Consider the following 24,343-nt stretch of genomic DNA (forward strand, 5'->3'; position numbering starts at 1 on the left):
AACTGAGCCACTGGGATTTCAAGTCATATAAAAAGACTAGAAATGCACCTCACACCAGTTAGGATGGCCAACATCGAAATGACTAAGAACAAAAAATGCTGGCGAGGATGCAAAGAAAGGGGAACCCTCCTACATTACTGGTGGGAATGTAAGCTAGTTGTACCATTGCGGAAAGCAATATGGAAGTTACTCAAAATACTAAAAATAGAAATATCATTTGACCCGGGAATTCCACTGTTAGGAATTTACCCAAAGAAAACAACTTCTCAAATTCAAAAAAACATAAGTACCCTTATGTTTATTGCAGCACTATTTACAATAGCCAAGATGTGGAAGCAACCTAACTGTCCATCAGTAGATAAATGGATAAAGAAGATGCGGTACATATACACAATGGAATACTATTCAGCCATAAGAAAGAAACAAATCCTACCATTTGCAACAACACGGATGGAGCTAGGGGGTATTATGCTCAGTGAAATAAGTCAGGCAGAGAAAGACAAATACCAAATGATTTCCCTCATTTGTGGAGTATAACAACGAAGCAAAACTGAAGGAACAAAATAGCAGCAGATTCACAGACGCAAGAAGGGACTAGTGGTTACCAAAGGGGAGAGAGAGGTGGGGAAAGGCGGGTGGGGAGGCAGGGATTGTAGGGTATCATGATTGGTGCACATGGGGTGTGTGGGGACACAGGAAAGACAGTGTCAAAGAAGACAAAAAGGGACTCTGTGGCATCTTACTACACTGATGGGCAGTGACTGCAGTGGGGTACGGGTGGGACTTGATAATAAGGGTGAATGAAATACCCATTGTATTTTTTGTGAAACCTTCAATAAAAGTGTGTATCAATGATACCTTAATAAAAAAAAATAAAAGACTAGATATAGCACACAGCTTATGGAGTACACATCATTATTAATACTAAGAACTCACTGTAGATCTCACTGGACACACTCAACATATCCTAGCAACCTCTCTGTCCAATACATTAACATTTTCTTTATTCAAAGAGATAATTAAAGTAGATGATGGCATTAAAAAAGAAAAGTAGATGATTTCCAAAAACTTTTTCCAACACCAAAATTCCACCGGAAATGTTATCAGCCAGTTGCCTTTCATTCAATATGTCAAACCAAGCTCTTAGAAGGTATAAGGTTTCTTTTTCTTTCTTTCTTTCTTTTTTAACCTATAAAAATTTCAGGACTTCATATTTGGAAAACACCAAACTTATATGAAGAAACCAACCTCCCACCCACAAAATAAAAGCTACATTTTGCCATATTTCCTTCCAGTTCTTTTTCCATTATGTCACTCTTAACGGATACATAGAGCTTAAAACTCATGTTCTAGATAACAAATTAATAAATCAGGGAATTGTACCTAACATAAAATTATGCACCTGATCTGTTTGTATCACCCAAACACACTATAGCTCCACCTCAGCACTCATTTCAGTATAGACACTCATTGAAATTTTCATTTTGAAACAACTTTCTTTAATTCCTTCCTCCCCTCATGGTAATGTTCAGTTTCTTCAAAGAAAGAGTGATATATTTCACTGTTTTGTATTTTATTAGGCTTCTAACCCACAAGAGTAGTATCTCCCTAATTTGGCCAATTAGAAGAAAAAAGAACAATTTTAATGAACAAATTCTTAATAAATTAGAGGATGTTTTTTAATTAATAGCAGGTATAGTGCTTTTAATAACAAGAATTAGGTTAATGACCTGTTCCCTTGTTAAAGTCCTCAGGAAACTTTAACAGAAATATTAGTCATTAGCAGATCAACTGACTGTATATTAATGACATCTAAAGATTGCAGTTCCCTGAAAACACCTGTTCTCTAGAATTTAAGCATTCATCTTCCTAGGGTTGTAAGCAAGTTTATTTATGCTGTTACTTTTTTTTTAGGTAGAGAAGAAAAGTTGGCCCTTGCTCCAGTAAAACTTGTCACTTGGAAAAATTCCAAATCCATGGTGTAAAAGTTGTGGTAACTAACTTTCCCAACCTCTGTTTCTAAAAAGCACTGGCAATTTATAACTCTTAACAATGTGTGTGCAGAGGGAACATACCTCAACATAATAAAGGTCATATATGTCAAACACACAGCAAACATCATACTCAATGGTGAAAATCTTAAAAGTTTTTCCTCTAATTTCAGGAACAAGACAAGGATGCCCATTCTCACCACTTTTATTCAAACAGTCCTGGGAAGTCCTAGCCACAGACATCAGATAACAAAAAGAAATAAAAGGCATTCAAAATGGTAAGAAAGAAGTAAAACTCACTATTTGCAGATGACATGACACTATATATAGAAAAACCCTGAAGACTCTTCCGAAAAACTATTATAACTTCAAACAAATTCAGTAAAATTGTAAAACACAAAACAGAGAGAAATCTGTTGTGTTCCTATACAATAATAAACTATCAGAAAAGAAATTAAGAAAACAATCCTATTTACAATTACATCAGAGAATAAAATACCTAGGAATAAATTTAACTAAGAAGGTGAAAGACCTGGTTAGTTAATGAAAGAAATTGAAGATGACACAAAGAAATGGAAAGATGTACCAAGCTCATAGACTGGAGAATTAACATTGTTAAAAGGTCCATTCTACCCAAAGCAATCTACAGATTCAGTGCAATCCCTATCAAAATACCAATAGCATTTTCCACAGAACTAGAGCAAAGAATCCTAAAACTTGTATCTAACTACAAAAGACCCCAAATAGCCAAAACAATCTTGAGAAAAAAAGAACAAAGCTGGAGGTATCACACTCCCTGGTTTCAAACTATGCTACACAACTATAGTAATCAAAACTGTACAGTACTGGCACAAAAACAGATACAAAGATTAATGGAACAGAACAGAACATCCAGGAATAAACCGACACATATATGGATAACTAATCTACAACAATGGAGGCAAGAATATACAATGGGAAAATGACAGTCTCTTCAATAAATGATATTGAAAGCTGGGCAACTACATGCAAAAGAATGAAACTGGACCCCATTCCTATGCCATATACAAAAATAAACTCAAAATGGATTAAAGACCTTAATATAAAACCTGAAGCCATAAAACTCCTAGAAGAAAGCATAGGGAGTAAACTCTTGGACATAAATGTTAGCAATATTTTTTTTAGATCTACTGTCTCCTCAGGCAAGGGCAATAAAAGCGAAATTAAACAACTGGGACTACATCAAACTAAAAAGTTTTTGAATAGTAAAGGAAACCATCAACAAAATGAAAAGGCAACCTGAATGGAAGAAATTTGAAAATGGTATACCCAATAAGGGATTAATATCCAAAATGTATACAGAACTCATACAGCTCAACACCAAAAAAAAATCAACTGATTAAAAATGCACAGACCTGAATAGACATTTTTCCAAAAACATACAAATGACCAACAGACACATGAAAAGATGCTCATCACCACTAATCATCAGGGAATTGCAAATCACAACCACAGTGTGGTATCACCTCACACCTCTTATAATGGCTAGTGACAAAAAACAAGTACTGGCAAAGATGTAGAGGAAAAGGAGCCCTTGTGTACTGCTGGTGGGAATGTAAATTGGTGCAGCCACTATGGAAAGCAGAATGGAAGTTTCTCAAAAATTAAAGACAACTACCATGTAATCCAGCAATTCTACTATTTATCCAAAGAAAAAGAAAATACTAATTCAAAAAGATGTTATGTACTCTGTGTTCACTGCATTATTACGAAGGAATATTACAGAATAGACAAATCCATAAACACAGAAAATAGACTGGTCATCATTGCCCAGAGTGAGAGAGTGAATGCTACTGGGTACAGGTTTTGGGGGATGATGAAAATGTTCTAAAATTGATTGCAGTGATAGCTGTACAACTCTGTGAATATACTAAAAACCACTGAATTGTACACTTTAAATGGATGAATTATATATACACAAAACAGTTATAGAACTTTACCACCCCCAATTTCCACAAACCTATGATTTTCCTGATGAGATTCACAAAAACACTAAGAAATATACTTTGACCAGGAAGAACATTTAATACAAGCAATAAATAGACAAACTATGTCTGCTAAATCTTCTGGAACCATTAATAAGGCACTTTAAAACCAACGGTTCTCCAAAAATATTGCATTAAAAAAAAACATGAAGAACACTCATTCCTCTGGCAGAGGTCCAATAACTCTTCAACTGCAGGTTTTATCACAAGTGCCATGTACCCCCTTCAAACCCAAGTTCTTCAAACTCCCAAATATTAAACTCACCCAACCTACTGCCAATCAATCACTGACCATCACTTCTCACAATATTCACAGCAGGGAGGAAAATACCAGAGCAGTTTACTAAGCTGAAGGCCACACTCCTATTATGGCTCTTACTATATCCAGAAGATAAATTCAATGAATGTGAAAAATAGAGAAGGAGGGGGTCAGAAATCCCTCAATAAAAACAAAAACAAAAACAGAAACTATTATTTACCCTATCCTCAGCACTTAATGCTCTCTTGTTGTGTTGTCAGTCCTATGTTCCTCTATGAATGTTAAGCCATTTCTCAAGAGTCAATAGATAAGAGTCTAAACAAAGGCTAGAAATTCTTTTTTTTTTAAGTATTCTTTTCACAATACTCAAGAGGCACAGTTCTGTACTTAGGCTCAGCCTGTAAAAAGTATTCTGCAAATGTGGTGCTTGAAAGAAAAATGGACGTAGGCACAAAAGCTGTGTCTCTTTTCCCAGTACAGAGGTGTGATGGAAAATATCATCAAATTAATTTATAGTTTACAAAGTACTTCAACTACATCCAAAATTGAAATTTGAAACACAGCTCAAAGTAACTACTGTATTTTTTGCTACTAAATTATCTTCACTTTTCCCTCTTTCCTTTGGCAACAGGGACACCCAGAGCAAATTCTATAATCCATCACTTGGGTACATATGTCTAAATTTTAAATTTACTTCTTTCATTTTCCTGATATACCCTTATTTCTCACTACATTTCATTACCACTTATCTTATAATTTTTTACTTCCATACCAACATTTTGAAACAAAACAAGGTAAAGCTATATCATAAACCTCTGCCAGTTGCCATCTAGAAGGCACATACAATCACACAGCATTAGAGAAGAGCATCTGACTACTATTTTTTTACACTGAAACTGAAAAATAATTCTTAAAATTATAGTCAAAAAAGGCCTGCTGATGATCCTTTTGACCAAATACATAATGTAAGTCTGTAGAAGTACGGGTTTAAGAGATAGCAAGGTATGAAAGCATGGATCACTCAGTTTTAATGCAGGATGTTAAACGAACACCACTGGCCCCAAATGCTGAGGCATCTAGGCAACCTACCCACAAAGGTAAGAGATTCATGATATACCAGAAATCATTCATCAGGGACAACAGAAAAAGATCTTCCAGGAATGACAAGATGCCCAACACAGGGGAATACTTGGGGCTCCTTCCCAGTTTAACATAGCATTTATTAATTAAAAGTATAAGGATAAGCTCACAGCTACTGGCAAGTAAAGAAGACAGACTTGTCAGGGTGAGTGTCAGGATACCACTAGAAGATGGCAGCACCAAGAGAAAAAAAAAGGGGGTACAAATGGAGTCAAAGAGAAGATCCAACCACTGATTTCTGCTTAACTATCTAGAACTATCTCCCACTGGCTGTTAGTCTACGATGGATACTGATACAGTCTATTAACAAAAGACTACTAGTAACAAAGTGAGAAAGCTAAATCTCCTTTCTCCCAAAGCAGAGCTTCTATCTATCTCTGCCCCATAAAATTCAGTACACAGGCCCTAGTTCAACTGGTGGACCTTAAAAAAGTTTGCCCTATTTCATCACCCACTTTATCACAACAATTTACAGAGAAAACAAATTTCACAATAAAAGAATAAAACAATCACAACATGTGGAAGACTTGACCTTGGGCTTTGCATGAAACCTTTTTATTCAGGGGAAAAAAAGAGGATCCTAAGTTATAAAAACTACTGTTAAAATAAATATGCAAATTATTTGTAGGCAACATTTTTAAATAATATTCTTCACTTAGGATAAGATGTGTTTTCTAGTATCTTGATCCATGTCCATTGTCTTACTTGCACTGGGTAAATTTTACAGGCCCCAAAATAACTTCATGGAACTTCTTTCCTTCACTCCCCTTAAAAGACCTCAATTTCACCCAAAAACGGGAGCACTGAGGTTTCTAACTATACCAAATACAGTAATTTCATGTACTAAAACAAGTGACACTTAGTATGTTTATATTCTTAGGGTAGAAAAGACAAATAACTACAGAAAAACCATAAAGAGTTTGCATATGTTGCGACTTTTAAATAAACATACAAACAAACCTGAACACCTTTCCCTGCCTCAAAATATTTTATCATTTCTAAATTTCACCTAATTTTAAATATCTCAGTTTGCAAGATTTTTAAGTCCTGCATATTACCTCAACACATTTTAAACATTTCAAGGGCCTTATGCTATTTATCTCAAGTTTTACACTTAGAAAATAAAACTTATTTTAAAAAATCAGCCATATATACATATATTTCAGCACAGACTATAGGGCTCACATTAAAAGAGCAGAAAACTCAGACGTTAAGAATTTATACATCAGCAGGAAAATCTAACTTCAAAAGGTAAAAAAAAAGTTTTGTAAGTGTAAAACAGTGATTTGCTCATAAAAGGGGGCAATAATGATAGAAGTGTATGTAGTCCCCGGCACAGTAAGCAGTTCCCTTCCGTCCAACACTGCTGGCTGGCATCAGTCTATAATATAATTTACTTCACCAGCTCATGGTGAAAGCATTAGGCCAATTTCATCTTAAGTTTTGTTACAATATGCCAAAATGCCTCCTTAAAAAGGAGCTAAGGGAAACAGGCCCACTGAACAGTTATAATGGCCCATTGATACAGCAGAATAAAAGAACAAATTATAAGAATAAAGTACAAAACTGAACAAATAAGTAAAACTAAATAAAAACAAACCGAAAAAAAAAAGAACTTTAGTACTATTGTTCTTGTGGGAAAAACAGGACTCCTACAATTATAGCGGAAAAGTCAAGGTTATTTGTATTCATATCCTTATTATCAAGTTTCTAAAATCCAAGCAAAATTATCGCAAACAATTCTTTGACCCTGGAATGTGCTACTTTGTTGTAGTTGTGTTTGGTTTGGTACAGTTTACTTTTTAACACTAGAACTATTCCTATGGAGCATGGGAACTGGAATCACAAAGACTGAATTTCAAAACCAGGTTCTACCTGGTAACTAGCTTCAGTTTCTCACCTCTCAAACAAAGGGTATTACCTCCTTCATACCACTGTTCTGAGGATTAAATACAGGAAATATACAGCCCAGTACCTAGAACTAAGTGCTCAATAAACGTTTTTGGCATCATCAGTTATTCTCCACCTCTTGCACTCCTGATTAAACATCCCGTCCCTCCTCCAATCAGTAACGGAGGCTGATGAGGGCAGTGATTCTCCATCTAAAGAAATGCCTCCTCACTCTTCAATTACACTATACTCACCACTGCTGCTTGTCCAAGAGGCCTCTAGCTGTTGCCCTGTGTTCCCCACCAGGACAGCTGAACTCTAAGATCCTGCAAATCTCAAGAACTTGTGGTCTTCCCTCATTCAATCAACACAAAAATTTTCAGATACCTCTTGGGAAAGGGGCATGAAAAACACAATAGTCTCTGCCCTAGAACAGTTCAGTCCAGGAAGTGAGATCAACACCAAAAGCGAGTAAATCACAACACACTATAATGATTTCAGGGCAAACAATTTGTGGGTGGCCCATATCTGCAATACAGCAACTACCCTGAGTTTCCCTAAAGCTGTTCATTATATCATGTATCTGGCACAACGGAATTGTGTTGTTAGGAGTGCCAATTCCAAGTCAGGTCACTGGTTTTGGCCTCCTGGGTATGGAACAGGTTTTTCCATTTACCATTAACTTTGATTTGCTAAATGACTTGGAGAAAACTGCTCAGTAAGACAGATGTGATTCCTTATGATAGGACTCAGCATAAGACAGAGCCCAGAGTAAGCCCTTCAATAAACACTTGTTGATTTGGACAACACAACCAGGTTTTAGATCTTAGAGTACTGCCAAGGACTGATTCAGAGTTTGATTTGCTCACTAGCAAAGGCCAGGCTGAGCACCTTGATTCTCCCAGCTTTTTAGCCACCAGCCTATCATTAGAAAGCCAACACAAGATTTTAAACATCTATAACACAGATTTCAAAATCCAATGTTTATGATTTTTAAACAATGCTTAGCACAATAAGGCAAAAATTATAGGCTCCTAGAGATACCATCCGAACCAAACACCTCCTACTACCTTGGTCTTTCTTTACATGTACAGATGCGTACATCTCAAACTCAGCATGTACACTTCCATACTTGATCCCTTATCCCCAAACTCCTCCTGTATTCTTTTTCCTCTATTACTTCATTTTCCCAAGGCCCTAAGATTTCTAATTCAATCACCAAACTGTACATTTCTCAGTCCCATTCCCTCTTTTCCTTGGATTACTGACCAGGGCTGTTAGAATAGTTACCTAATTGGTCTTAGCCCTTACCACTCCAATCTCTTATGGCCAACTCAATCTTCCCTAAACACCACTAGATAAAAGCCACTCCATATACACACACACTCAAAAACCCTGCTGCCTACTGAATTAAATCTTAGCCTGGCATTCAAGGTCCTTATCTTTGTGACAACGTCCTTTTTCTCCAAGTTAGAGGGCTAAAAGATTAGAGACTCATGCATTCAATGAATTTCTTTCAAAGCTCTATTATATGCCAAATTCCAGGGGACTAGGATATTGAGATGGGTTAAGATTTTATCCCCACCTCCAAGACTCTAAACAGATAGGAAACAAATACAGTTCCAGTAAATACAAGTCATTTTTACCACTAAGAACCAGAATAAGTAATAAGTATATAATAAAGATTAAAAAACTAAGCACACAAGAAGCTCCCTACACCTCATTCTGCTTAGTATCTCTCACCTACACATAGTATCTGCTAATGAAACAGCACTGATATTGATGACTGCTCCAGTAAACCAAAGACCTATGATGAATGTGCTCAATAAATTTGTTAAATAAGAAGATAAATTCCACCTCGTTTCTATTATGGTAAAGAACTATGGTACATGGGCTGCCTCTCTTTTGGAAGAGTCAGGGAAGCACAAATGAGAATTCAGATTTGCAAGTGTACTTGTACCTGATCTGTTTCTGAAGCAGAACAGAAGCACTAGAGGCCTAGTGAGAGATGTCAGCTGTTTTTGCTAGTTGGTACTCAGACACTGGCAATAAAAAATGAGCCTCTGCAAATTCAACCTACACCAATTTCAAAGAACCCCCTGATTAACATTCTAATCCTTTCATCACTATCAAGAAGTTAGGAAACACAGATCAGGCTAAACTTTTTTCAGTAAAATATGCTATGATTCCAGGCTATGATTTTGGATTAGTAAAAGCAAGCATGTTAAAATGAATCACATGAAGCAAGTGCTTAGAACAAGAAGAAGAAGATGGTTAAAACCTAGAAGCCACAACCATTCCACTCTGACACAAAACATTAGATATTTATCAGTTCCACTTCAAATAAATTTCACTTAAGCAGCTAATTTGTTATCAACTTCTTACTACTTTCAACTATAACATCCTAAAAACAAGTCACCCACACCCAACAGGAAAAGCTCTAAAATTGTATTCAGCTTATGAGCAGACCAAACAGTTTTTTAAAAAATCATGTGGAGGAAAACAGTATTTTCTGTGGGGGAAAAAAAAAAATGTATACACAGAAAAGCAATGTGCACATTAACACAGTCTTAAGGTTTTTTTTTTAAATGAACTGGTCATTTATTATTTAGCACCATAATGAAAAATGACCCAATCACTATATTAAAACTATCATCCTTTTAAACAAGTGACTATTTAGACCAAATCAACAATTTAGGTTTTTAAAGGCATTCATTGAAAGCAGATATCCTTAGTGCATATAGCGATTATGAATTTCAAAGCTGAAATAGTAAACTTTTTTTTACCTGATGTTCTGCATGAATGTTATCCCCAGTAGGCCATCGATGTTTGCTATTATTATAGCCGCCTCCACCACTTCCTCCTCCCCCAAGCTGCTCACCATGCTGCCTCTGAAAGAAGTAGTCCACCATAGCGTCGTCCTGGGAACGGCCAGCAACTCCTATGGATCCTGGGACAGGGCTGGAGTGTGTCCCAGCTGCAAGAGCCTGATTTGCAGCTGGTTGTGGCTGCGCTTGCGACCCTGTTCCAGATGTCAAAACAACAGGCATGTTGGGATTAGCTGGTTCTTGAGGGTGATGTTTCAGGTGGGGGCTGAAAGAGTCCTGCCAAAGCACTGCTTTTCTCTTCAAGACACATGCAACGCTCATTCCACCAACACCTATGGGCAGACAGGTTACAAATGTTTAAAATTTGCATTTTTTAAAACATACCTTGACACACACGGAGATGAAAATGAGTCCCATGTCTTTTGCAATACACCATCTACACCCAGTTTCAGGAAGCACCTACGTTTTATAATATATACACAACTTTCTAAACTGAAACCTCTATTTTTAAGTTGCTGAGTGTGTGTGTGTAAATAAATGTAGTTCATGGCAGGCACTCTGACAAAGTATTTGAGATAAGGACTCAATAAGGCAACTTCAGGGAAACATACATTGTTATCAAAGGTAAAAGAATCAGACTTCAATCAATGGCTCCTCTTCCTATTGCGGCAAATATTTTTTAAGTGAACGAGCTTTATAAAATATAACTAAACAGCTGGAGTAGACATATGCCAATAAAACAAAAATCTAAACCCCATATATAATTAAGTAGCAATGACTAAGATTGTCTGAAACTTCAAAGAACCCTTTAAAATGTCCAACATTCATAGGATGCTCTTTGAAGAAACAACAAGGCCCCCTGATCAGGAACAACAACAAAATGTTCTTAGCCTGAACCTTCTCCTCAGCTGCTTTTGATGGGGGGAAATTTTTTCAAGGAATTTATCAGTAATTTACAATTATGACTGTAATCACATCATTATTCCATTAGTACCTTGACTCCTATAAACAAAGCCAAACCAAATTCAAACACCTGACTAGTGAACAAAGTCTCACTGTAAAAAAAGATGCCTCAACACAATAATTGTGGCAAATATACTGCAGACATTATCTAATCTTCCCTATTTTACAGATGAAAACACTACAGAAATGCTATTTGATGTGCCTGAGGCTATTCAGCTAGTATGTTGCAAAGGCGGGATTCAAAGTTACATCTATTGTACCCAAACAGTTTTTGTATCAACCCTTGGTACTCCCTAATAAATCAACACTTGTATCTACTACTCTTCTCTGGAAAGAGCAACAACAAAATCTCCAAAATGTTACTATGAAATGTAACTATTTAAATGTTCTTAAATCACAAACTACATTTGCATAAATAGAACCTGTGGGTGCTAAAAAAACTTTGCTACAAAGTAATGAATCAGTCACCCATTAGAAGACATCTGCCCATAGTCACTAGAGTACAATTTCAGAATACAAATTCCTGATCTTAGCACTACTTTGACATTTCCAGAAGATTCAAACTTTGAGAAATCTATTAAATTATTTATTTATAGAATAATAATTAAACCTGATAGAGAAACATTGGCTTCTCACAATTCATGTTCTGAAGGCGGAAGTAGAAGACAATGGAATTTGGAATTTGTTCAAAGCCTAATTTGTAATGCCTAGTCTTTGTTAACAATTCCAATCCATCTGAACCTTACCAGGGTACTGGAGTAGTCTAGCTTTCTAGACTATAATTACTACTTTATGAATAGAATTATGTTCATGCTTAAGTATCGAAAACAGAAAGCCACAGCTGTGTTTATCATAGGTCTTTGCAAAGTGCTAACCAGCCTAATGCCTTTCCAATTGATTTTCAAAAGAACCCACTGTCTCTATCTTTTCTATTGAGGATGTTAAGTGACATAAAACATATTAGTTTTTACATGCGCAACATAATGATTCGATGTTTGTATACACTTCGAAATGATCACCACAGTAAGTCTAGTCTCTCACCATACCAAGACGTTTCTCTCTTATTACCAATTGTAGCCCAGTCCCATTTTCTCCTACAAGGGACTATTAATGGAACACTGTTCTAGAGTAAGCTAGGAATCACAAAACCCAAGTTTTACCATTAAATTAGCAACCTCTCTGAGCCTGTTTCCTCATCTAGAAAATATAAGAAATCTTTCCTTTATGCCTCACAAGGTTACTTTTTTCCAATCAAAATAAAATAATAGATACAAAATTTTTCATAAATGTAAAGTCACCATGCTGAGACCCCAGGAATTCAATTACCACCAGTTAAGGCAATGGAGCTCCACTCACTAAGATTCCTAAAATAGCAAATGCAACTTTTCCTGACATAAAAAATTTGCCCTAATACTTCTCTAAGCAAGATTTCCATATGCAAAAGGTGTTTACCACTGAAACACACTGAACACAACTTGATTCTAACAAAGGATTGGGGGTGGGAGAATTCCTATAAAAAAGTTCAAACGAAACAACTGGCTTTTGTAAAGTTATCAGTATACCCTGAGACTTCCTGCTTGACCTAGTGAGGAAGGGCAGTTTCTCAAACAAGAGAAAACCTGGCAGAACGGACAGTTTGAAAGTGAGCAAATACCTAAGCAATTAACACGTGGCTTGGGTAGTTTTGTAGTATTTTGGCAACTACAGCACAAAAATTAAGAAATCACTTAAATATTAGAAAACATTTAAATTGTTAATGCCTTTACAGGATTCTCAGAACCCATTAAAGAGGTACTTGTATTTGAAATATGACCTTTTTTTTTTATAAATGGCACATTGTAAAAATAAGTATTTCAGGCAAAATAGAAGTGCTGATTCTAGTTACTCTTCCAAAGTTTTCAAACTGTATAATCAAGTTCTTTAATATCACTAGCAGGTTTTATTTCAAACAAAACACGGTTTAATCTATCTCCACAGCTTTTTTTTTTAGTGGATTAAAAGTGTTTACTTTTACCACACTGAAAAAAAATGTTGTGGTCATAAATTTATTTTAAAACAAGTCATCAAACCCAAACTTAACTTCAAACCCAACTTCAAAAAGCTGTGGCCTTGGTCAAATTGAAGGCAAAATACTAACGCGAAATTCAGAATTCAATGAGTATTTCCCAAAGATCCAGAGAAACAATCAACAGCCCCCAAGAGTGTTTTTAAAAAGGTAAAAGTAGCAATGGGTCAAAATGCTTATTTTGCTTACTAAAACTACATCGAGAGCCACATATCTTGGAGGAAGCTTTTGGAGCTTTCATGTGTTTTCTATATAACAAACAAAAAGCTAAAGCTACAAACCTATTGTTTCAGAAGTAACCGGCATTAGAACAGAACCCCCAAAAGGCTTCTTCAACTCTCATTTAAGATCCCAAAAAGAGTAAGAAGTGAACGCATTGATGCCGACCACTAAAAACTGTGTTTTCTTAATTGGACAATGAAGAGTAACAATCCTTCAAGTTATGGGGAAGATAAAACCTTCCCTGATAGTGTTGAGTGTGCGCGCCCGCATGTGGGGATTTTTTCCTCTGGGGGCAGGGTGCTTCCAGTCGGGGTGGGGGGGCGGAAAAAGTTACAGGAGAGTATTCCTCACTTGACGTGGGAGTGGTACAGACAAGTATAATAAATGACCTATGTTTACCAAGAACGTTCTTAAGGACTGAAACTAGTATTGTGGATCTGTTTTCCTACTACAGAGGGGTGAACCCCTCTTTTGAGTTAAGACAGACACGCACCAACACACGGAGGATCAAAGAGGAAGAACCCACTAAAAACATAAGCTCTCACGGAAACAAAAGGCCACAAGTACCCAGGAGACTAAAAAGCGATCTGAAACTTCCTGATCGCCACTTCTCCACATTTAAGGCTCGCAAAGTTCCCCCATGGTGGGTCTCGCCTGTAGACAAGGGCCACGGTTGCTTATAGAGCGATTTTTTTGTTCCTCCTGCTTCAGCACTGCCACGGAAGCTCAAGAAGTCGAAGAAATCCAGGGTGGAACAGAAATACACTTCGTGGCCACAGAGAAGACTCGGGGCTTTGCAAACCCATCAAAAAAGCAACCCGAATAGCAACATCAATCTTCAGGGTCTCCAAAGGGACCAAACAGAAATGTAGAGGAACGTCTGTGCCCCGGGCCAGGGCCTAAACCCCAGGCATTTTCCTCGCTTCCACCCCGCTCCCCACCCCCTCCCGCCTTTGATAACAATAGGGGCCTTGCTGCTGACTCCAAAACATGTACTAGGAACAGCGAGTGAGAAGCCTCAACCAGGGCCCCGGGCGGCTTTTCCAAAGGCCTTCTCACCCCCACAGCCTCTCTCAAACACCAATACAAAGGGACAGTCTGTTGGCTGGGGGTCCAGAGCAGCGTTTGGGGCCGGTAAAGTGCGGGTACTCACGGGCGGAGCGGTAGGATGAAGATGGATTTCAGCCCCCCGATCTTCTCTCTCCAGCGTTCTCGCTCCCCCTTACCTTTCACTCCGACAACATGGCGGCCCACTGGGGATGGGGCTGGCGCGGTGCATCATGGGATAGGCTCTGGCCCCCGGCTCCGGCGGTGGTGGCGGCGGCATGTGAGGAGAAGGCTGGCGGCTCTGGAACAGGTTGCCTGGTTGCCATGCCAACCCAGGGCCTGTGTGAACTTGGGAAACTCGCAGGCAATACCGCCGCTGCGCGCGCGAGCGCCCGCCCGCTAGGCGAGCGCGCGCCGCCTCGGGCTGAAGGCCGGGTTCGGCACGGCGTCCAGCCCTGCACCGCACCGAGGCGGGCAAGCGGGGTCGGAGCAGTGATGATGCTCGACCGAGTTGCCGAGGGACCCTTTGGACCCTCGCGCCCTCCCAGTTTCACCCCCATATTGTAACAGCCTGCAATGTTAATGGATATTTACTTGCCTGGCGTGAAAGCTGCTGGGTACAAACCCCTTTGCTGCAGCTGTCTGGCTCCGTAGCCTTATTTAATCTAACCCCCTCCACGGCCCCATTTGTAAATTGAAGAGGAAAATGAGAACGGCTCCGAATTGCCATGAGGATTAAGTGGAATAATATGGCATATTATTATTCCATTAAATAATGCAAAATGATTAGGACAGTGCCTGGGCCTTGTAAAGAGGGCCACTGCATAATTTGCGGATCTAGCACAAAATTAAAGTGCCGGGATCCTTGTTCAAAATAGTTAACGAATTCCAAGACAGCTATAGCAGAACAATAATCCAAAACCAAAAATGTAAAGCCGATCCTGTTTGTAAGCACTCAGTCGGTGTTAACTGTTGTCATTCTGTCCAGTGTCGACAATGAATATAAATTTGATTAAAGTTATTTTTCAAATCAGTAGTATGTGATAAGATATAGTTATTCTATCTCAAACTAAACCAAAGATGGATTGAAACTTAGGCAAACCATAATACTATAAAAGACCAGAAGAGGATATAGAAGGTTGAAAAGCTTTATAATTGGAGGAGGGAAAATGTTTATAAATGAATCAAAATCAATAAATCATTTTAAAAATCGAAAGAAAATTAAACTTCTGTACAGAAAGAAATGCCACCAACAAAGTAATACAAATGAGAAAACAGCTTTAAAATATTGCAAATGCATGATAGATAAATGAATAATCTTCATAATTACAGAACTAAACACAGAATGTATATAATTATTTTAAAAAGAGCAATCCAAAAGACACAGACATAAAACCACTAATGGCCAATAAACTCATACTGCCTGGGGTTGAGTTGCAGGGGCTTGAGGAAGGCAATGAGAAGTGCCTGTTAGTAGGTATGGTTTGAGCATACTGAAAAGTTGGAAAATTAGAATGTAATGATGGTTGCACAACTATGAAAATATTTTAAAAAGCACTGAACTGTGTGCTTTAAATGGGTGGAGCTTATGGTATGTGAAATATATTCAATAAAGGTGTAAAATAGTAGAAAAATAATAAGTGAAATGCAACTTTGAAATGTCATATTTTCCTAATAAATACACTGGCAAATTTTAAATGATTATTAGTAACCTGTTTTGGCAAGTTTTGCAAGAAAACCAGTACTCGCTTGTTTAAATTGTGTATAACTTTTTTTTAAAGAATGTTATTTTTATATAAAAAATAAGAGTGAAATTTTCATTTCTGAAAAACAAGACAAGATTTGAAAGTTAAAGGCTCTTAGCTCTGCTGCTTCCGGGCTGTGTGACCTCGGGCCAGTCCCGGAGTCTCACCTCCACCATCTGCAAAATAAAGATATAGATATTCTTCTCACATGGTTTCAAAGGTTAAGTTAACTAACGTACATAAACTGCCTGACACAGAATTAGCACGCAATAAATATAGCCTTTTTATTGTAGTTGCAGTCTTGTATTCCCTTCTGAATCCCCAGAGACAAACAGTACAGAGTACAATCATTGCTTGTTAAATGTTTGTTAAATGAATGAATTCAACAGCCCTTTAGAGTGTCAACTCTCAAATTCAATAACTCAAAAAGTAATACATTGTATTCAGAGATCTAGCTCTCAAGCCAGACTAGAAATCACTTACTTAACCTCTCTGAGCTTCCATGGAACATGAGGTTACTAGAAAAGCACTAGATGAAAAAAAGCAGATAAAGCATTTAGCCCCATGGGACTAGGACACTGGAAAGTGTAGAGTAGCTATAATAGGAAAACGTGTAAGAGGAAGAAACATAGACATGAGAAAACTACAGTTTCCAGAATTTTACCAGGCTCTGTGCTCCATGATTTCATTCCAAGATCCATGATTAACTCCTCAGTTTTAAGCTTTAGCTTTTATTATTCAAGCACAGAAATGCTATTATTATTTTAGCCACAGCCATGTGGTACCATGCCACATTCAGGCCCCTCCCCAATCAAGGGCTGCAATCCCAACAGACTACTAGTCACTCACCTCTGGTTTCCCTGAAGGAATTGCTCTCAAAGGACCGGAGGCCCTGCCCAGCCCCCAAATAACACTATCAGAGCATCATCTCCAACAAACTCATGAAACGTCCTGTTGTCAAATGCTTTCCTGTGTGCCACTGTGCTAAGACTTTTGTATTCATTCTTGCATTTAAAACCCCAAAACCCCATAGACAACGTTATTATTCCCATCTTAATATGAGAAAACTGAGGCTTTGGGAAATGAAAGGACCAGATTAGCAACTATCCAAATATGTTATCTAAGGCTGTTTTGTTTGCTGAGAGTTGTCTGGCCAGGAGAGTGTCAAATCTTCCCTAAAACTCAGGAATCTTCACAATTCATCTATTTAAACCCATATATAATAGATAATATAATCAATCTTCAGTTTTAAAAAACAAAATTCTAATGAAGCTGGCCTGGGTGAGGATTAGAGTGGATTTGAGGAAGACGTTTTAATCTAATCAATAGAAGCCTAATCTGCTCCATTGTAACCTAACCAGAGAAAGACAGATTTCAAGGCAGGAACATTTAGTTGAGGCCACTCAAGAAGTCCTTGCTTCAACAATTCCAAATGTTACCTCTTCATTTGGTGTGGTTCTTCTCAAAGTATGGTCTGAGGCTCACTGGTGACTCAGCCATCCTGGCCATGCCCACAGCTTAGAACAAATCCCTGAATGGACAAACACTGTTCAATGCCAGACATACATCCTTTCTTACAGCCAACTACTATTGGCTAGTAAAGATTACTATCAGGTGGTATTCATAAACTGAATATGTAGCATGCTCAAGCAAAATACTCCCAATTTTCTGCAAAGATACTTTGTTGTCAGTGTTGGTCTGAGTTGCTTTTTCAACTGTGTTACACTTGTGGTTTTGTTATTTTGTAGAATCTCTCTTGGGTGGCACTTCCTCTCATTGTTTTGGTGCTTGGATAATCGTTACACAGTGAGCATTTTCATTGTCATTTTGTTTCTTAGCAAACCTTGGTTACTATGGGCTTTTCCCACAGGAAGGTCGGAGTGAGGGAGGGTTTCCAGAATTGGTGACTAGGCAATTCTGACCAACTCTTCTACCAAGGGAAACTAGTAAAACTAAAGAAAAAAAATCTGAAAATCTCTCCTTGAAATCATTACAAAATGAACAAATTAGGGAAGAATTTCTGACCTAGGACCTGGGAAATAAAAGAAATTGAGGAATATAAGCCCCACATTTAAGACTACATTTCCAGGTGGGGCATTTCCTGAGAGGTAGCTAAGAGACTAAGTGAGGCTTTTAACAGCTTTGGGTAGACAGGGGAACAGAGATTGGAATCCAGAACCGCCTAAGAGACAGAGCATCTAGTAAACAACTCTTACTTTGCACTGGGAGCCCAAAGGAGTGTACCCTAAAAGCAAAGGTGAATAGAGTAGACAAGCTTTAAGCTTTTACAGAGGCCAGAACTCGGCTCCAGTCTTAAACCCTGTAATTGTATTAAGGTGATTCTAGAGTGCCAGTATCTCCAGGTATTTGGCAAAAACGAAGTGAATCCTTCTTGGTTAAAGATAATCATTAACCTAGGCCTCAAATGACTCAGTACAAACACAATACTCAGTCCACAAACAAAAACAATCACACCTACCAGAAGACAAGATAACATGAACAAAAAACAGCAGCAACAAAAAAACTATTGAAAAGGAGCCAAAAGAAGCCAGCTATTGTAGACATCAAGTTGTTTACCGGAATTCAAGAAGATAAATAAAAGGTTGATAATTTTGGCAGGAAAGTGGGAAGTATACAAAACAACCAAGTGGAAAGACTGTAATTTGAAAATATTTAACAATAGAAACTAATAGCTCAATCAATGGACTAGGTTTAACAGCAGATTAAACACTGCTCAAGAGAGAATTGATAAACTTAGAGGTGAGAAGAAAATATCCAGAATGAAGCATTATGAAGCAAAGGCTAAAAAACTACAAATCCTGTAAACCTGAAAACTAAGTAACATTATTAAGTAACCATTGCATTAAAAAGTGTAAAGGAAAGTACTTAGAAATGAAAAATAAGGAAAACCCTACATGTCAAAATTTGTGGGAGGAGCAAAAAAAGTATTTGGAGGGAAATGTATCATTTTAAATGTGTTTGTAATATATTTTTAGGAGATAAAATTGTTCAAAATAAGTGGATCAAACACTTCAACTCAAGAAGTCAGAAAAAGTTGCAGAGCAAACCCAAAGGAAAAAGAAGGGAGAATCACACAGCTCCTCTAAGAGAAAGCTAAGGAAATACTAACACAGGACTCAAAACTGCAAAAGATTTGTGCACTTTACACTCTGTGGAGATGCCAGTGGTCAATTATATGACCTTGCAGAACTTTTAAAAATATATTGAAACTCACCAGACAAAACTACCTCTTCACGGGCAGATATGTAGATAAATATTATTATTCATAAGTGACCCTGCTTGTGATAGAAAAGATACATTGTCTGGAAAACATTACAATATTGTGAGGAAATCATGAAAACTGAAAAATTACCCAAATATTTGCCTTTTAAAATGAATATAATAACATATGGGAATGCCAATATTTAGAAATGCTTTAGGGAGCTATTTGCAAATATGTAGGCTTTCATGGTCTGTTAGGATGATGAAAAATAAAGTCGATTATTTCTCCATGTGATCACACGTTTGGATGAGACATTTCTGAAACATTTAACCTTGTCGATGGTCTCACACTGCTTCCCCGTGGCCAATTTCGAAGGCTATAACTGGTGTCCCCATCAATATGTGGCTACTGTTCTCCATGAGAGTCTCCAATACTGTTATTGTAATCATTGCAGGAATAAAGTTGCTACCATGGAGGTGGATGAAATTTTCAATTCTTTCTCTAATTTGACCCAGCATCCAGCATCATCTTACCTGGTACAATCCCTGACTACTTCTTACAGATAACTTTTGGGAAAATCTCACTTTGTATGCCAAATTATACCTGGCATGTGTGTGTATGTGTCATTTTTTTTAAAGGATAATAATCTACAGGTATTGTAACAAAATCGATCATGCCTGGGCATTAAAAATTCATCATGGACCAAAACCTTCCATAATTATGAAAATCATTTAGCAAAATTTAAGGCTAAAATTCAATACATCACGACTGAGATAAATCATTTCCACAGTCCATTTGCTAATCCTTTCTTCTGTATTGTTTAAAAAGAAAGGGTAACTCCATCTCTTTTGCATTTATTTGTAAATTTTAGTTGTGTTATTAAACTTGCCAGGTTGAAAAGAAATTTGAAAATATGTTTAAGTGAACACAATTTAACTTCTACTTCTGTTTTATCTTACTGGAATGCATTTGTAACTTAACTGGTGAGGGAAAAGATTCCTCTTGCAGCTATATTGTCAAAACATTTAAAAAGCAAGTTCCCTATTTAGAATGAAATGAAGTAATGTCTGGGATCTGATTCAAAATAATCTGGAGTGGGGGAAGTAAAAGAGGGTATAAATGAAACAAGATTGTACAGGAATTGAAAATTGTTGAAGTTGAGTGATGAATATATGGAATTTTATTATACTACATTAAGAATAAAAGACCAACAGACCAGATTTGTAAAATCTTTTTCTTGTAGAAAATTTCCAGTACATAAAGTAAGTTTAAAAATTAGATTTAGTCTTGGCTATTCTTGGTCTTCTTTTCTTATACATTTCAGAATCAGATTATCAATCCAGTATTGTCAGATTTGTGTTGAAAATCTATTGAATTTATAGGTCAATTTGTAGAGAATTGACTTTTTGTGATTTAAGTCTTCCTACTATAAATATGGAATAGTTCTTGCTCTTTTTTTTTAGCTCTTCTTTACTATCTTTAGTACAGTTTAAAATTTTTCTATGTACAAATCTTACACCTCTTAAATTCATCCCTGAGCATGTCATAGTTTTGTTGGTATTTTAATGGTTTCTTTGTATAATTACATCATATTATTGTTGCTGGTATAGACTTGCAATTGACTTTTGTATATAGACCTTATAATCAGCTCCCTTTCTATACTCTTTTATTACTCTAATAACTTATCTACAGACTATTTTGTAGTTTTTAATGAAAATAATCATATCTGAGTATGATGACAATTTCACTTCTTCCTTTTGAATAGTTGAATAGTTATGCCATGAATTTCTTGTTATCTTACTACACTGGCTAGCCCTCCATCACTTCGTTGCATAGAAATAGTGATAGGTGGCATGCATATCAGGTTTACGATTTTTTAAATGTACATTTGATATTTAATGAAATATCTACCTTCTCTAAAACGACATGGCATGTTTTGAATTTCCTTCGTAGAACTTTGTCACTTTTATATTCTACCTATCGTTTATCTATCTATCTAATATTGTAAATACCCCTAGACCTACCATGCAGTGTGAAACTTAGGTCTTTAGTAAAGACTTCCATCTAACTACATAGTCCCCCAGCTGCATTCACATGACTCCCCCCTCTTGAACTTCCTCTTATTCTGAAGGCCTGTACTCTGCTTTGCTTTGCTTTTGTTTTTAATGCACTTTTATTGCATATATATCCATTTCCAGGAAGTTTTTTTTGTTTCTGTTGCTGTTGCTTTAGCTGTTTCTATCAGGTTTATGATTTTAAAGGGAATGTTTTTAAAATTTCCACATTTAAGATAACATTTTTTGAACTTTTTTTGTAGGTGCTCTCTTTGGGTTACCATTGCACTTCAAATTTATGTTGAATTTTGTCAAATAGTTTTCCTGCATTTATTGAAATACGTATTTTTTCTCCTCAATCTGTTATGTAGTGAATAACCTCTATAGATATTCTAACATGTAGATATATTATTCCTGAGATAATCCCAACCTGGTCATTTTAAAAAGTAAAATAACCTTTTATTAATTATTGAATATTATTCATGAATATTTTGTTTGAGAACTTTACACTCACACTCACAAGTGAAATGGGTCTTTAATATCCTTTCCCTATTCTTCTTTTATCTAAATTTGGTATCAATTTCAGTTGTTATATTTTCCAGGAAGTTATCCATTTCATACAAATTTGGAAATTTATTGGCATAAAGTTTATGATTATTTTCTCTTACTGTCTTTTAAATCTGTTTTCTCTATAGTTGCATCTTCTTTTTATTTGTAATATTATTTATGTGTGCTTTTTAAATTATTCTTATTAAATCTTACCAGAGATGTGTCAATTCTGCTAGCTTAAAAAAAACATTTTTTCCCCCTCTTTTCCAGCTGTAACAGTGGAGGGCACAGCAGAGAAGAAAGACAAGGGTTCCTGCTGTACCAGAAACCCTTAAGAAAGAGTGGAGGAATTTCATAGGGTGGAAGAACAAGCATCTGAGAAGTCTGCCCAAAAGATGCTTTGAAAGGCAAGGAGGAAGCTCCTCTATGAAAAAGCTAAGCACTATCACAAGGAATATAGACGGATGTACAAAAGTGGCTAGAATGTCAAGAAAAGCTGGCAACTTCTTTGTACCAGCAACACCCAAACTGGCAAATGTATTCAGGATCAGGGATATCAATGGTATGAGTTCAAAGATCTGAAAGGTGGTGCAGATTCTTCATCTTCACCAGATCTTTGTTGAGCTCCGTGGGCTTCATTCAATTAACCTATGGAGGATTTTGGAACCACATATAGCATGGGGATACCCGAACCTGAAATCAGTAAATGAACTGATCTATAAGCATGGCTATGGCAAAATCACCAATCTCTTGGTGAATATGGCATTGCATGCATGGAGAATCTGATTTATGGGATCTCTACCGCTGGAAAATGCTTCAAAGAAGCAACAACTTCCTGTGTCCCTTCAAATTATCTTCTTTGGTGGAATGAAGAAAAAGACCACTGATTTTGTAGAAGATGGAGGTGCTGACAACAGGGAGGACCAGATCAACAGACTTATTAGAAAAACTAATTTATTTTTATAATCTGGTCAGTTAATAAACAGAGACTGATTACAAATACAAAAAGAAAATTCTTTTTTGACTTTGTTTCTTTTCATTCATTTATACCCTTAATTATTTTGGCTGTTATATCCTTAAGACTGTTTATTAGTTTATTCTGTCAGAGTGTGGACTCTGGAGCCACGCTGCTGGGGACATTACTTCCTAATTAACTTTGAGCAAATTGTCTAACCTTTCTGTGCCTCAGTCTCCCCATCTGAAAAATGGGCATAATAACAGTACCTACCTCATAGGGCTACTGTGAGGATTAAATGTAATCACATAATAAAGTAATTAGACCTGTGCTTGGCACATAATAAGTGTTTGATAAGTGTTGCCTATAATTATAATAAAAAATAATACATCCTTAGACAATACAATACATCCTTAGATTATAATTGTATTATAATCATCAAACTTGCTATGAGACTAGAAGGTAATCATTTCAGCCACTAAAATGTAATGATAATTATATCACATGATAAAGGAGCTAATTGCCACAGTGGTAATCATATTACTATATAAATGTATCAGAGTAACATGTTGTACAACTTAAATTTACACAATGTTACCTGCCAAATATATTTAAATTAAAAAATAATAATATATCTTGATCAAGTAGGATTAGCCCCACAGAAGAAAGCATGGCTTAATGTTTTTTAAATCTATCAGTATAATGTACATTAATGAATAATTAATAAGATTATCTCAATGGATGTTGGAGAAAAGGCAGTTTATAAAGTTCACCCTTTTTTTTTTTGAGAGGGCATCTCATATTTATTGATCAAATGGTTGTTAACAACAATAAAATTCTGTATAGGGGACTCAATGCTCAATGTACAATCATTAATCCACCCCAAGCCTAATTCTCGTCAGTCTCCAATCTTCTGAAGCATAACGAACAAGTTCTTACATGGTGAACAAGTTCTTACATAGTGAATAAGTTCTTACACGGTGAACAGTGCAAGGGTAGTCATCACAGAAACTTTCAGTTTTGATCACATATTATGAACTATAAACAATCAGGTCAAATATGAATATTCGTTTGATTTTTATACTTGATTTATATGTGAATCCCACATTTCTCCCTTATTATTGTTATTATTATTTTTTTTTAATAAAATGCTAAGTGGTAGGTAGATGTAAGATAAAGGTAGGAAACATAGTTTAGTGCTGTAAGAGAGCATATTTAGATGATCAGGTGTGTGCCTGTAGACTAAGTGTTAATCTAAGCTAGACAAGGGCAATAAAACATCCACGGATGCAGAAGATTTCTCTCAAAACAGGGGGGGTGAGGTTCTAAACCTCACCTCTGTTGATCCCCAGTTTCTCACCTGATGGCCCCCCTGCAACTGTGCCTGT

General features: G+C 36.7%; 1 protein-coding gene and 1 pseudogene across 14 annotated transcripts in view; one reads left to right on the forward strand and one right to left on the reverse strand.

Moving 5' to 3' along the window:
- Positions 1-14,745, reverse strand: part of PUM1 (pumilio RNA binding family member 1) — a 130,113-nt gene extending 115,368 nt beyond the window's left edge. For 13 of the 14 annotated variants that reach the window (XM_073233541.1, XM_073233540.1, XM_073233539.1 and 10 more), the window contains exons 1-2: positions 14,536-14,670; positions 10,091-10,464 (exon numbers count right to left, since the gene is read on the reverse strand). In XM_073233541.1, the coding sequence (XP_073089642.1) occupies positions 10,091-10,453 (363 nt within the window). In that variant the 5' untranslated portion in view covers positions 10,454-10,464; positions 14,536-14,670. Of the gene's footprint in view, positions 1-10,090; positions 10,465-14,535 lie in introns of all 14 variants that reach the window. The other variant, XM_073233529.1, reaches the window with a different exon arrangement.
- Positions 14,746-22,291: 7,546 nt separating this feature from the next.
- On the forward strand, positions 22,292-22,966 carry LOC108408284 (large ribosomal subunit protein uL30-like; annotated as a pseudogene).
- The last annotated feature ends 1,377 nt before the right edge of the window (positions 22,967-24,343 follow it).

Source organism: Manis javanica, chromosome 4 (genome assembly GCF_040802235.1).
Source record: "Manis javanica isolate MJ-LG chromosome 4, MJ_LKY, whole genome shotgun sequence".
Lineage (NCBI taxonomy): Eukaryota > Metazoa > Chordata > Mammalia > Pholidota > Manidae > Manis > Manis javanica.